General features: G+C 45.1%; 1 protein-coding gene and 1 pseudogene across 1 annotated transcript; both read right to left on the bottom strand.

The window, feature by feature from the left end:
- Window positions 1–542: 542 nt before the first annotated feature.
- LOC110504203 lies at window positions 543–7,018 on the bottom strand (annotated as a pseudogene).
- A 481-nt stretch (window positions 7,019–7,499) lies between these two features.
- LOC110505537 (olfactomedin-4) lies at window positions 7,500–10,306 on the bottom strand. The gene is made up of 4 exons (XM_021584819.2): window positions 9,447–10,306; window positions 8,858–9,070; window positions 8,568–8,712; window positions 7,500–8,248 (listed from the first exon to the last, which is right to left on the bottom strand). The coding sequence occupies exons 1-4, from the start codon at window positions 9,489–9,491 to the stop codon at window positions 8,163–8,165; spliced, it is 489 nt and encodes a 162-aa protein (XP_021440494.2). The 5' UTR covers window positions 9,492–10,306; the 3' UTR covers window positions 7,500–8,162.
- Between the last annotated feature and the right edge of the window lie 4,147 nt (window positions 10,307–14,453).

Below are 14,453 nucleotides of genomic sequence, written 5' to 3'. Positions count from 1 at the left end.
TATGTCATGAACAGAGTGGGCTACGGTTTGTACACTTTGGCCTTTGCAAAAGTTTTTTTTAAATCACGTTGTTTAGAAGGAGTGCAAAAGCAAAAGCGAATTGAGTTATTGCACACGCGCACTTCAGAGAGTGGGCGTTTCTTAACGGAAATATGCAGATGATGCTAAAACGCACCAATGGGATCTCGCTAACTCGTGCTTGGCTCTACCCCCTCCTTGTGTGTTCTGCCCACTATGGCTCATTTGTTCCCCTTGAAAACGACAGACTTTTGTCTATCTTGGTTTAGTTATAAAAAATATTCGGTTCTGTTCTGTTTTTGTCTTGCTTTTGTTCTCAGACCTTTTTTCTATTTCAGATAGATTTGGCAATTTATTACAGTATAATGTTGTATCCACATTTTAATTAGTCAATGGATTTGTACAACAATGACCTGAAACCGTAAGAATAAAACAATGTGCATGGTTCATTGTTGTACATGAAGTGAATGGATGCTATGTGGCCTCACCCTGCCTGCTTAGTCTAATCTGCTCTGATTTGGTCCTCAGTAACAGTTGGACCCAGACTCTCGCTGGAGCACAAAGGGGAGGGCCACCCCAGTGGAGGGCTTGCTTACAGAGGAGCAAGGCGGAAGCCCCAGCCTGAGCCCAAGGAGGAGAGCTGGGAAGGGGAAGGGGAAATGAGAGGAGAGGGTGTGAGAGAGTAAACCACAGCCCAGGCCAAAGCTAGGGAGGGAGGGGTCTGATATCATACTGGGGATGAGTCATATTGTGGTACTAGTTATACGGAGTGACTCATATTCTACTAAAAAATAAGGGGTGGGATACTGCACCCCTATACTCTTTCTCATTGGACTGCCTTAGGTAATGGGAGGGAATCTGACACAGTTGGCTGGGTATTTTAATCATTATGGTAATAATGAACATTTGAATTTTCAACCCAACTTAAAATGAACTGAACTACAACACAAACAGATTCAATGCTTCAGTTTGATTTTATTTCAGAAATTCAAGGGACATGAGTTTTGAATGCAAGTCAGTGCATCAGACCAAGTAATGAGTATTTATTCAGTCAAAGCCCCGTGCTGTCAGAGAGTCATTTCAGTCACAATACGATAGACCAGAGGGAGGCTCTAGTTTTTGCTAAACGTGACACTATAAGACACAGGTTACACAGCAACTATACAAAATCAAGATCCCACAAATTAAGGTGGGAAAAAGGCTGCCTAAGTATGATCCCCAATTAGAGACAACGATTAGACAGCTGCCTCTGATTGGGAACCATACCAGGCCAAACAAAGAAATAGGAAAACTAGATTACCCACCCTAGTCACACCCTGACCTAACCAACATAGAGATTTAAAAGGATCTCTAAGGTCAGGGCATGACAGTACCCGCCCCCAAAAGGTGTGGATTCCGGCCGCAAACATGAACCTATAGGGGAGGGTCCGGGTGGGCATCTACCCTCGGTGGCGGGTCCGGTGCGGGACGCAGACCCCGCTCCGCTCGTCGCCCCGCCAACTTCGGTGGCGCCTCTGGTGTGGAGATTGTCGCCGGGGACTCCGGACCGTAAATCGTCGCCGGGGACTCCGGACTGGGAACCTCCGCTGGAGGCTCCGGACTGGGAACTGACGCTGGAGGCTCCGCACTGGGAACCCTCGCTGGAGGCTCCGCGCCATGGATTATCACTGGAGGCTTCCAGCCATGGATCATCACTGGAGGCGCTGGGCCTTGGATCATCACTAGAGGCTTCGGGACATGGATCATCACTGCAGGCTCCGGACCACGGATCATCACTGCAGTTTCCGGGCATGGATCATCACTGCAGGCTCTGGGCCACGGGTCATCACTGCAGTCTCCGGGCCATGGATCATCACTGCAGGCTCTGGGCCACGGATCATCACTGCAGGCTTTGTGCCATGGATCATCACTGGAAGCGTCGGGCCATGGATCATCACTGGAGGCTTTGGGCCATGGATCATCACTGGAGGCGTCGGGCCATGGATCATCACTGGAGGCTTTGGGCCATGGATCATCACTGGAGGCTTTGGGCCATGGATCATCACTGGAGGCTTCGGGCCATGGATCATCACTGGAGGCTTTGGGCCATGGATCATCACTGGAGGCTTCGGACTGGGAACCCTCACAGGAGGCTCCAGACTGCGGAGGCGCACTGGAGGCCTGGTGCGTGGAGCCGGCACAGGTCGTACCAGGCTGGGGAGACGCACTGGCGGCCGGGTGCGTGGAGCAGGCACAGGTCGTACCAGGCTGGGGAGACACACTGGCGTCCGGGTGCGTGGAGCAGGCACAGGTCGTACCGGGCTGGGGAGACGCACTGGAGGCCTGGTGCGTGGAGCTGGCACAGGATATTCTGGGCCGTGGAGGCGCACTGGAGGTCTGGAGCTTAGAGCTGGCACAACCCGTCCTGGCTGGATGCTCACTTTAGCCTGGCAAGTGCGGAGCGCTGGCACCGAGCGCATCGGGCTGTGAATGCGCAGTGGAGACACAGTGCATAGAGCCGGCGCAGGATATCCTGGTCCGAGGAGGCGTACTGGAGACCAGGAGCGCTGAGCCGGCACAACCTGTCCTGGCTGGATGCTCATTTTCACACGGCAAGTGCGGGGAGCTGGCACCGAGCGCATCGGGCTGTGAATGCGCAGTGGAGACACAGTGCATAGAGCCGGCGCAGGATATCCTGGTCCGAGGAGGTCTGGAGCTTAGAGCTGGCACAACCCATCCTGGCTGGATGCTCACTTTAGCCTGGCAAGTGCGGAGCGCTGGCACCGAGCGCATCGGGCTGTGAATGCGCAGTGGAGACACAGTGCATAGAGCCGGCGCAGGATATCCTGGTCCGAGGAGGCGTACTGGAGACCAGGAGCGCTGAGCCGGCACAACCTGTCCTGGCTGGATGCTCATTTTCACACGGCAAGTGCGGGGAGCTGGCACCGAGCGCATCGGGCTGTGAATGCGCACTGGAGACAGTGCATAGAGCCGGCGCAGTATATCCTGGTCCGAGGAGGCGTACTGGAGACACAGTGCATATCACCGCATACGAACGGTCACACGCTCCTTAAAGCGAGTGCAGGGATTTGGCTCTGGTCTGAAACCTGGCTCTGCCAGCCACCCCATGTGCCACCCCATGTGCCTCCCCCCCAAAAAATTGGGGGGCTGCCTCTCATGCTTGCGTCATGGTTGCGAACCCCAGTGTCATCGTTGTTCCTCCCTCGCTGCCTCTGGTTGCTCCCATGGAAGGCGATCCTTTCTGGCCAGGATCTCCTCCCACGTCCAGGATCCCTTACCGTCCAATATATTCTCCCATGTCCAGGATGTCTGCTCCTCCTGGCCACGCTGCTTGGTCCGTTTGTGGTGGGATCTTCTGTTACGTTCATCGTTTCAATGAGGAGACCAAGGTGCAGCGTGGTAGGCGAACATCTTACTTTTATTCAAATGAACACCGAAAAAATACAAAACGTCCGTAAAGTTCTGCAGGCTACACAGCAACTATACAAAATCAAGATCCCACAAACTAAGGTGGGAAAAAGGCTGTCTAAGTATGATCCCCAATCAGAGACAACGATAGACAGCTGCCTCTGATTGGGAACCATACCAGGCCAAACAAAGAAATAGGAAAACTAGATTACCCACCCTAGTCATACCCTGACCTAACTAAAATAGAGAATTACAAGGATCTCTAAGGTCAGGGTGTGACACAATGACCGTTTTACCCTTGGATTCATCAGTGGCATAGGTTACCCATAGCCCATTTTCATCATTCTCATGTTCTGATTGGCTAAGTAACTGTATGAGAATGTTGCACTGGCCTTTTTAATTACTCTGTAGTCATATTTGGAGGTGGTCAAATTCAGTTTAGCCATGCCGAATGGGCTGTTTTTCTAGTAACACAGGGTGTTACCATGAACAATGTAATTGTTGCCGGTACCCTGCTATCCATTTGGCAAGTTATGTTGTTTAAATTAATTCCTTAAAACCAGATTTTGATAGCCGGAGTAAAGATAAAAGTCATGCACTGAGGCACTGCTATAGGCACCATACCAATACATTGATTCAAAGCCACGATTGGGTTTTGAGCCTTCCATCACCCCCCCAAATCTGTAGCCCGCATTCAAGTTCGCATTCCGTTGGCTGATCACTGGCTTCCCTACACTGGCAATGCCTTTATGGTTGCAGGAGCCTTGGGGGAAACATAAATAGCTATTAATAATATATAAGACAAACAAATCCACGAACTACTGGCTTTGAAATAATGATACAATATGTTAACAATGCTACCATCACAGAGGCTTCTTACCAATACCTGGGTTTGTCCCCTCCTCTTGGTTCTTCTGGCACTCCTCCAGCTTCTTCTGCAGTTTTCCAAACTCAATACAGATCACCTCCAGGTTACTCTTGTCATAGCTCTCCAGCTGGTTCCCAATCAGGCTCATGTTGTGAATCTATGGATGCATGTGTACAAAGGACAAATAGGTCATTTGTTCCATGTAACAACATTACCCTTTCTTCACATGATATTAGCTGTCACTTATTTATAATGCCAATGACAGTCATTAATAGTCATTCTGCTATGTCTGTCTACCTATCACCCATTTACCTCAGTGCACAGGCTGTCGAACATAGGTGAGGAGGAGTTGAGGGATTCCTTCAGCTGTGTCACCAACAATTCAAACTCTCTCGTCTCGATCCTGAGAAGCTCGAAATCCAGTCGGATGTACTTATCAGGGCCGCTCTTCACAACCTCCACTCGGATAGTCAGGTTGCTTAACTCAGCCAAATAGATCACAATCCTGCCCTTGTAACTGTCCAGCTGCAAGAGAGACACAGGTAGTAGTAATGATGTAAGATATCTAGTAGGGTATACTGTGAATGAGGTCTCGGTTAAATATACACAAGCATCCCCCCCAAGGTTTACAAGACGTGTTCCATAAACTGGAGTAGGCTACTGTTAACATCACTCTACAACCTGGTGTGTAAATGCAATATGGATTCATCCTGTTCAGGGGGCTCAAACCTCACGGTGTTCATTACAATACAACAGTACATGATTTTATCTGGATTCCCACTTCCAGCATTAGATCCTTGGTGACCTGCTGCATGTGTTCCACATGGTCGGCAGGGAAGGGGATGTCAGGAAGAAACACATGACTAAGACATTGCCCCAACTCACTTACATTTGCAGTCACATTTCCAGAGTCCCAGTCCTCCATTGGCTGGAGGAAAATACAAGTTTGGACTGAACTTCACAGTGGTGGCTCACTCAAGTAGTAAACTAGCACTCTTTTTGGAAGTATCTCTAACTGTCAAGGTTTAGTGGAAGGAGAAAATGAGAGTCCCTTAACAGCCAAGCCACTGCAGGACAAAGGAGAGACAGGAGCACTAGAAACAGAACCATCTTGTATCCAGTGTTCTGGTGTGGGTCCTTGTCCATCTGTTCTGGGTTTTTAAAGACTCGCTCCTATCAGCTAATGAGAAACATCTTGCTTCTTCCCATAATTACTGCTGTTTCTTAAGAGACTACCTTCAATTCTTGAGGAATTATATGCAGACATCCTTGTTTGCTTGTAATAAAATACTCAAGTACAATTTTTTAAATCTGTCTCATAATTTTATTGATCACAATAATTCTATGGACATGGAGTGCATGAGAAACAGGGCATATGGACAGTTTTTTCAGTTATGAGGACATGTTATTGATGGCATATGGTAGATGGCACCTGATATTATCAACTACATAACTGGATCTTACTATTAGTCATCAACAATGTGGCAGGATGTTGAGATAAGCATAGTATAATAAAGTATTTTCATCCTTATTCCAATGATATTGCCTAGCAAGTTCCATCACACAATTCCACAAGTATTATGCTAACTTTTTTTCTCCACCTGAGACTTTAGATTATGCTGGTAAGGAGTATAGGTGCTGAAGATCTGCGTTACAATGTGATTGACAATTAATAAAGGCAATGTTTCTGCTGTCCCGGAGAATGCATTCACGGGCTGCATATGTCGGCTCAATCGGTATTCGGATCATCTGCGATGCTTCGGCGATACAGACTGAATCGCGCGCCTGTACACAAACTACGTTTAAATAGTTAACACTTAAGCCACTTTCGATAGTTCAAATCCATACTGTAATGCTAACAAAATAAATGGCCAGAGGCCAAAAGAGGATTGGGTCTGTGTTCAACATGGTTTTACCATAGTATTTTTTAGATACGAAAAGGAAGAGACAAATGTTGTTCTTTCAAGACTTTGCAGTAGCCAATCCTTGCAAAATGTCACATTATATTGTACAAGTTTTATTTTCTATATGTTTAGATATCAATAATGAGCAGACTAAGTATTCTCAGGAATGAAGTGTGTTACTGTTCATTAATTCCTAACAATGTGCTGCATATTGAAAGAGATTCTCCTCTAAAACAGTATCACAAACCCCCTCTGTGATGTTGGTGAGTGAGACTGTTTAGTACCTACAGTAGGCCTACATGAAGATTAACAAGACAGTCTAGAGACAGAAAATGTATTGGCATCTGACTTTATGTTTGACACCGAATTTATTATCAGCATAAGGGACTCATTTAAAGTATTTTCTATGAGATACACTGTATCATGCGTATTAGCCACAACTGACCTTCATTTGGCTGACTCTGGGGTCTAGTATACACCTCATTATACAGATGCTTATGTAGACTAAAGACTGAAGGAATCATAATACTTTAATACAATGAAGACAGTACTATTTCAGATGGAATATCAAAGGTAAACCCTTGAACACAACGAGAATGCTTAAGCGATTTATTTAAAATCAACACGTTTCAATATGAGAGATGCCACAATAGGCCTTTTATCTGACCAAGGGGTGTGTTGTGTTTACAGTGGCCTGGTTGTCAAACCTGAGATGATAGTTGACATAGTAGCCATCGTTGTACATGTAGAGTTTCTGATCAGTGGGGTTGTAGTCCAGGTTGACATACTTGTCCTGGAACCGCTCAAATGGAATACTCATGTAGCTCTTGTTGGGGAATAATCAGAATTGGTTGGTAACATAGGTAAGATGTTTTATATTCATCATATGTTTGTAAGTTACTTCTCATCAGAATGTTATTTTTGTATAATACTGTGGCGGGGTTGCAGTATCTGTTCTATGTCAAGACTAAGTTGCTTGGGCCGGAGAGAGGGGAGAGGTCAAGCGTGTATCTCTTGGCTCCACAATGTCTGTGTGACAGTCAGTGTGTCTCTGTGATCTTGTCAAGATAGGATGGATTTGATATATGCCTGTTGATATGGTGGATTGGTTTATGGTTCTGAGTTTGAGAAAATAACATAGTTTAGGAGACAAAGCTGAACAATTTATTATGTCTATGCTGTCTGACTATGTGTGTTTTTTGCTATTAAAGGATCTCAGTTGCAATGTGGAAGAGACTCTCAGAGAATTCATTGATAGACACTGAATTGATCTGAGAGTCACAGGGTTGTGATAGAGCTCATATAATTAAAGATGGACTTTGATAACTAACTCTGACTTGTGTGTGGTTTGCTCTCATGATTTGGTAAATAGAGGAAATTTCCACGACACTCTCTGGTTTTATCTTGGTGTCATAAGTATAAAATATTTCCTCATAGTGAATGTCAACTGTTCTGACAGCATAAAAGACTCCACACACCATGAAGGCATTGCTCACAGATGGTTTGTACACACTGGTTTCCCACAACTCCTCTATACCAAATGATGGCTCATGAATTTTAGCAATGATCATTTTACCCTTGGATTCCTCTGTAGCATAGGTCACCCACAGCCCATTCTCATCAGCAGCAAAGTCTAGGTTCTGATTGGGTGAGTGACTATACGAGAATCTGGTGCTAGCCTTTGCAATGACCCTGTACTCATAGTTCATAGTAGTAAAATTCAGTTTGGCCATGCTAAATGGGTTGTTCAATTGATAATACAGGGTGTTATCACGAACAATGAAGTTGTTACCAGTTCCATACCAGCTACTTGACAAGCTTTGGTGTTTAAATGGAGTTCTCAAAATGCAATTTTTGTAGCTACTGTAAAATCTCATGTCAACAATTGAGGCACCACTATACCCAGAGTACCAATATTGAGGTTCAGAACCATGCACAGGCTTAGAATATTTCCCCCAGCCTCCCTATTTGAAGCCAGCATTCAAGTGGGCATTCAGTTGACTGACAATGGGCTTGCTGACTCTGGTTATACCTCCGTGCTCACAGGACCCTGAGAAAAGAGGGTCAAGTCAGTGACATCAAAGATGCAATGGTCTACAAATGTTTTGGCATGAGGCGGGTGTGTATCACCATCAAAACAAACTTTACAAACTCTACAAGTGTACAAGTGTAGACCTTACCATGAAATGCAAATAATAGAAAGTAACACAATAACATAACAATAACGAGGCTATATACAAGGGGTACCGGTACCGAGTCAGTGTGCGGGGGTACAGGTTAGTTGAGGTAATTTGTACATGTAGGTAGGGGTGAAGTGATTGTGCATAGATAGACCATAAAGGAGACCATAAAAGTAGTCTTAGACTTACCGATGTTGGGGTTGAAGATCTCATTGTGGCGCTTCTCACACTCCTCCAGTTTGAGCTGTATGTTGATGTACTCACGATGGTTCACCAACACCAGGTTCTTATTGTATCTCTCCAGCATGGTCACGACCACCACCATGGAGGAGATCTGTGAGAACACAGATAAACAACCATAAGACCAGAAGTTTAAGTCCTTCAAAAGATACATGTCTGAAGTGAAAAGTAGACATGGTCATTGTTTATAGCTGTATCGTGGCCAGATGAGTTGTTGGGGACAGTCTTCGGGTAGTTACCTGCTGGTGCAGAGACTCAAAGACGGTAGTGGAGGTTTGTATGGAGCCCAGGAACTCCTGTACCAGAGCCTCCAACTGTTTGATCTGCACCTTCACCTCCTGCATGTAGGCGTCACTGTACGCGCCAGGGTTCTTCTCCATCAGCTCCACCAGTACTGTCAGGTTCACTATCCTCTCTGCATACACTGTCAGCTTGCTCTCATATGTCTCAAACTGGAGGGAAGGGATATTTTAAAACTGAGCTACTGTTAAGGAAAGAGTAGGTCATCAGAACCCGTGCTTATTGCTCAATTTTTATAGCTTAGCTATAGGTCTACGATGGTACTCCTTGTATATAATCTCCTTATTGTTCTTTTATTGTGTTACCATTTCCTTTTTTGCAAATTGTTCTTACTTTTGAAAACTCTGTATTGTTGGGAAAGGGCTCTTAAGTAAGCATTTCACGGTAAAGTCTAGCTGTTGTATTCCGCGCACGTGACAAATAAAATGGGATTTGATGATAGGATGTATGGTGTATATAGTGTGTCAGAGAGTAATAGGCCATTATAACCACCATTATAACCATCTATGTGACTCCATACTGGTGTACCTTGCTCATTTCCATCTCCAGCTTGTGGTTGATCTGCATAGCCATCTCTTCCAGGAGGACCAGCTCTCCCACTGGGAAGGTGGAGCCGGGCAGGAAGGCCTCACAGGAGCACTTCCCACCTCCATCCTCCGTCCCATTCCTCTCGCTCCACGGGCCTACAGGCTGAGAAGGCAAATAAACAAGTCACTTCTATAGGCATCAGTTAGTCTGAGAGAGATGCACCAGAATCACATCACACGTACCCCAAAGGCCAAGGTGGTTCTCAGGAGAGCTAAGACAAACAGAGTGGAAGTCATTCTGGAGTAGTCGAGGTGGTTATGATTCAGACTTGTTGGTTCTAACTGCTAGGATATTTTAGGTGCAGGGATGTCATAATGGTGTGGTATTATAATTTCCCCAGTTGATTCATAAAGTTGGCCTGAAACGTGGTTATGTATACTGGAGGAATGTATATTGTATGGTTATATGTGTAATACATGGACTGTATGTAGAAGCCAGTGATTTCTCTGTAAAATTACATAACATGGTTTAGATTGGGGCTAGCGTGGAGAGTCTTCCGTCAGCTTGGGCTGGGAGTAGGAGCACATGGTGGGGGAGCTGGTGGGCCTGTGGTGGGTCACATGGTGGGGGCATGGGAAGGTGGATGCGCTCCCTGCTCAGGTTGGTGACGGAGTAACGGCTGCTGTTGGACATGATGGTGTGGTGCCAGGAGTTCAGTGGGGTGGCAGAGAAGTGCTGGGGGCCACTGGAGTCCTCCTTGGTGCCCCCCGGGGACATGACCATGAGCTGCGGGGGGTGTTGGAAGGTCTTCAGGATGCGCTCGCTCTTCTGCTTCTCCTTCTTCTGACGGGACTCCATCTTATGCAGCTGGCATCCTCTGCTTCCTGGTGTCGGCCAGACCCCTGAGGAGGGACTCCGAAGAACGTATGATGTTTCACTAAAAGGACTTTCTTAGCGTTTGAAAAGGAAGAACATTGGCACGACACTACAAGCAATAATAAATATATATGTTTGCCCTACTTCGACACTTTGACCATAAACGTCTGCTCATTATGAGTTTTTTTTAGGGCAAACAGATGTGTGGACAGTTTATGACAAGTTTCTGTTCAGTTCACAGGTTATTGCTGATGTTTGGTGTTTTCTTTACACACTCATAGCGGTCTTCAAATAATGTTGCTAGTTCACCCCACCCTGACAGTGTGTACTGTATGAGAAAAGCCCACCTGTAATCAACCATCCCTGTCCTTTCACGATCCAGTCTCTGGAACGTTCCATGACAGATTGACCAGGTGAATCCAAGTGAAAGCTATGATACCTTATTGATGTCACCTGTTAAATCAATTTCAATCAGTGTAGATGAAGGGTAGGAGACAGGTTAAAGAAGGATTTTTAAACCTTGAGACAATTGAGACATGGATTGTGTATGTGTGCCATTCAGAGGGTGAATGGGCAAGACAAAAGATTTAAGTACATTTGAACGTAGGTGCCAGATGCACCAGTTTGAGTGTGTCAAGAACTGCAACACTGCTGTGTTTTTCACGCTCAACAGTTTCCCATGTGCATTAAGAATGGTCCATCACCCAAAGGACATCCAGCCATCTTGACACAACTGTGGGAAGCATTGGAGTCAACATGGGCCAGCATCCCTGTAGAATGCTTTCGACACCTTGTAGAGTCCATGCCTCGATAAATTGAGGCTGTTCTGAGGGCAAAGGGAATGGGGTTGGGGGGTGCAACTCAATATTAGGAAGGTGTTCCTAATGTTTTGTACACTCAGTGTATGAGAATAACATTACAGAAACCACTCATACGAGTACATGCAAGTGAGGGTATTCCGGGGTATCTTCGAGCATTGGAAATGCATTAGCTCAACGGACCCTGCAAATGTCAGAGACTATGGGATGAGCAATTAGTTTGAGAGCTGCACAGCCTTCCTGAAGTCTGCTACAGGCACTTGCATTGTCCCATCTTTTTGGGACAGTCCCAAAGGTGCAGCTTTTGTTGATCCAGATAATCCTTCAAAGAAAAGAGCAGAGATGTTTTTCCTTGACATAATCCTCCCTATTTCACATCTTGCACTGGTTTGAAAAACATTGATTACTAGGTACCAGTGAGTTGAATTTGAAGTTTATTTAAAAAATTGTTTAAATACTCTGTATTCAGTTATGATTTACAATCACTTGTAACTACTGCATGTGAATACACATTTGACAAAAATTATATGACCAGTCAGTGTACCTGGGTCAAGGCATTTGGATGATTTCTTAGCGATAAAGCCTCTGACACCTCCATACAGCACCTCTAGACTGGATTCTACTCACAAACACAAAGGACTCAGTTATAATTTTACCATGGTTTGGAGTGCTAACAGAGGAACCAAAACACTTTTCGTGTACATCAAGTAGAGAACAACAATGCTCACAGATATGTTGAACTCTTCCAGAGCAGTTCTGGGCGTGTTCTTGACCACAGTGACAAGAGCCAGCGCCCCTCCAGAGAGTTATAAGTCAGCTGCAGGGACACAAAACATCTAAAGTCCCCCTAGTTCCACACCACACAGGTCAGTGGATGTGAGCGCTGTCAATCAAGCACCTACTGTCAGCACTCCAAGAGTGTCGTTGGCCTCCAGCCCTTGCACTGCATGCCCACCCCCTCATTGGTGATGCGGTTGTAGTTGGGTTCTAGATATTTCGATACCAGAGTGTTGCTGAATTTCAGTGCCTCTCTTAAAGTCAAGGCCCCTTATTCCCAAAGACATTCCAGGACAGGTCTAGGTGTTTCAGGGTCACATTCACATTTGTGAAGAGGAGATATCTTCATCACATACTGTTTAACTATTTTTTTTTTAAAGGAACAATTACACTTTGAATGTGGGAATTGGGATGAGTATGTTTATCCACACCTTGTGGCCGGCACAGAAAGCCACAGCTCCTTTCATTTGCAGATGTTCCATCTTAAGTCTAGTACCGCCAGACCTTCATAATTTGCTGTAGGATTACAAGGTCAGTGACAGCAGATGCAAAACGCTAAACACTCACATTGTGAATGATTGTAACCCGAATGACTCCATGAGACTGCTCAACCGTAACGATGTGAGATGCAGACATAAAGTGAAATGGTCTCTACCTAACATCTGCCCCTGATGCTCCCCATTTCTCCCACAGAACTGATTGTGGCTCAAGTCCAGCTCCTTTACTCTATAGTTGTTCAAAAGGGAGAGATATTGCAAGTAGCTAGCTATAGACTCCAATGACAGTATTGTCATCAATATACCTGCATTTTTTTAATGTCATTTCTATTCACTTACTGCCAGGGCATCTGCAAAACTTTTAGCATCGTCCTCTATGTATCCATTCCCTGTTGTTGAAATTTTTGAAATAAAGATTCACAAATAAAGTAGAGAAATATAATATATACTTAACAAAAATATAAACGCATCATAAGGGAAAAGGGGATACCTAGTCAGTTGTACAACTGAATGCATTCAACTGAAATGGCAAAGGAGAAATGCTCACTTACAAGGATGTAAACAAATTTGTGCACATCATTTGAGAGAAATAGTTTTTTTGTGCATATGGAATATTTCTGGGATCGTTAATTTCAGCTCATGAAACATGGGACCAACACTTTACATGCTGCGTTTATATTTTTTTCAGTGTATCTATTGAACAGAGTTTTTTGTTTTCATGTTGAAATCTGTGTGTACTACCTGAAAGTTTGACGGATTTGATGGAAATGTTGTCAAGCAACATTTTTGCTCTGCACTCAGCGCCTTCAGACAGTAAGCGATTGTTGGACAAATTCTACTAGACAGTGGCCATTTTAATACATCTCTTAATGTCAAGGACTGCATGGCCTGCACAACTCCAATGCCCTCTTGTGGCAGATTGTGGGACAAATAGCACATCATACTTGTCCCATTTCTGAATGAACATGTTTAATAAGAGATGTTAATGCTACCAGATACATTTACATTACCTTCTTACAAAGAACTCATACAAACTTACCAGATGGCGAATGGTGAAATTTGCCTTCAACATCGCCACAAGGTATTTGGCTCCCTCAGCCAGCAGGTAGTTTCCTGCCAGCTCCAGGTTGGTGATGTGCATGGTCCCTGTTCCCCCACAGAGAAGTCTGAGAACAGTAACCCAGCACTGGAGCTAACAACAGAGACATCTGAAGTACAGAATCCATCAGTCAAGGACAACAGATGATAGAGTGATAGTCCATGTCCTGTTGATGAGCATTCCTTGAAGTTGATAATGTGTCAATAGACATCCAGCAGACTTACCACCAGGGCAATGACCAGCGCCTCCCCCCAGGGGTCCCACGCCGTGGTGGTTGTGGCTCATGGTGGAGGTGCCCAGATTCCAGAGGAAGTAAGAGACAGGAACCACTCGGACCAGGTTGCAGGCCTGCAGGTACATCTCAGCGGTGGTCTTTTTCACCTCTAACGATGATAAGAAGTGGTGTCACTATCAGACAACCATCAGGGTGAGATATGCATAAAACAAATCAACTTACAATACAAACAATAATACATTGTAATAACTACTGTGATCTGATGGGTTTTTTTATCCATAAAATTTCAATAAAATAGCATACTCATCAACCTCCAGGTCTGTATCCCACTCATCATGCAGGTCTAGGTCTTCTGCAAGGGATGGACTGACATTATCTGCTTGGCAGACTCGAGAGATAGGATAGACATCTCCTGTGTTCAACTCTCACCAGATCCAGGTCCACCACATATACATGTTGAAATATTATTTGCATTTCAGTATGTCTTTCATTGATACAGTATTTCCCACCATATGGTACTCTACATGAACAAAAGTATGTGGACACCTGCTTGTCGAACATCTTATTCCAAAATCCTTGGCTCTAGCAGGGTAGAAATGTGTCGAACTGACTTGTTGGATAGGTGGCATCCTATGACGGTGCCACGTTGAAAGTCACTGAGCTCTTCAGTTAGGCCATTCTACTGCCAATGTTTGTCTTTGGAGA

Source organism: Oncorhynchus mykiss, chromosome 25 (genome assembly GCF_013265735.2).
Source record: "Oncorhynchus mykiss isolate Arlee chromosome 25, USDA_OmykA_1.1, whole genome shotgun sequence".
In the NCBI taxonomy this organism is placed as follows: domain Eukaryota; kingdom Metazoa; phylum Chordata; class Actinopteri; order Salmoniformes; family Salmonidae; genus Oncorhynchus; species Oncorhynchus mykiss.
Note: the sequence above shows the minus strand (reverse complement) of the source record. Positions and strands in the feature narration are given on the sequence as shown.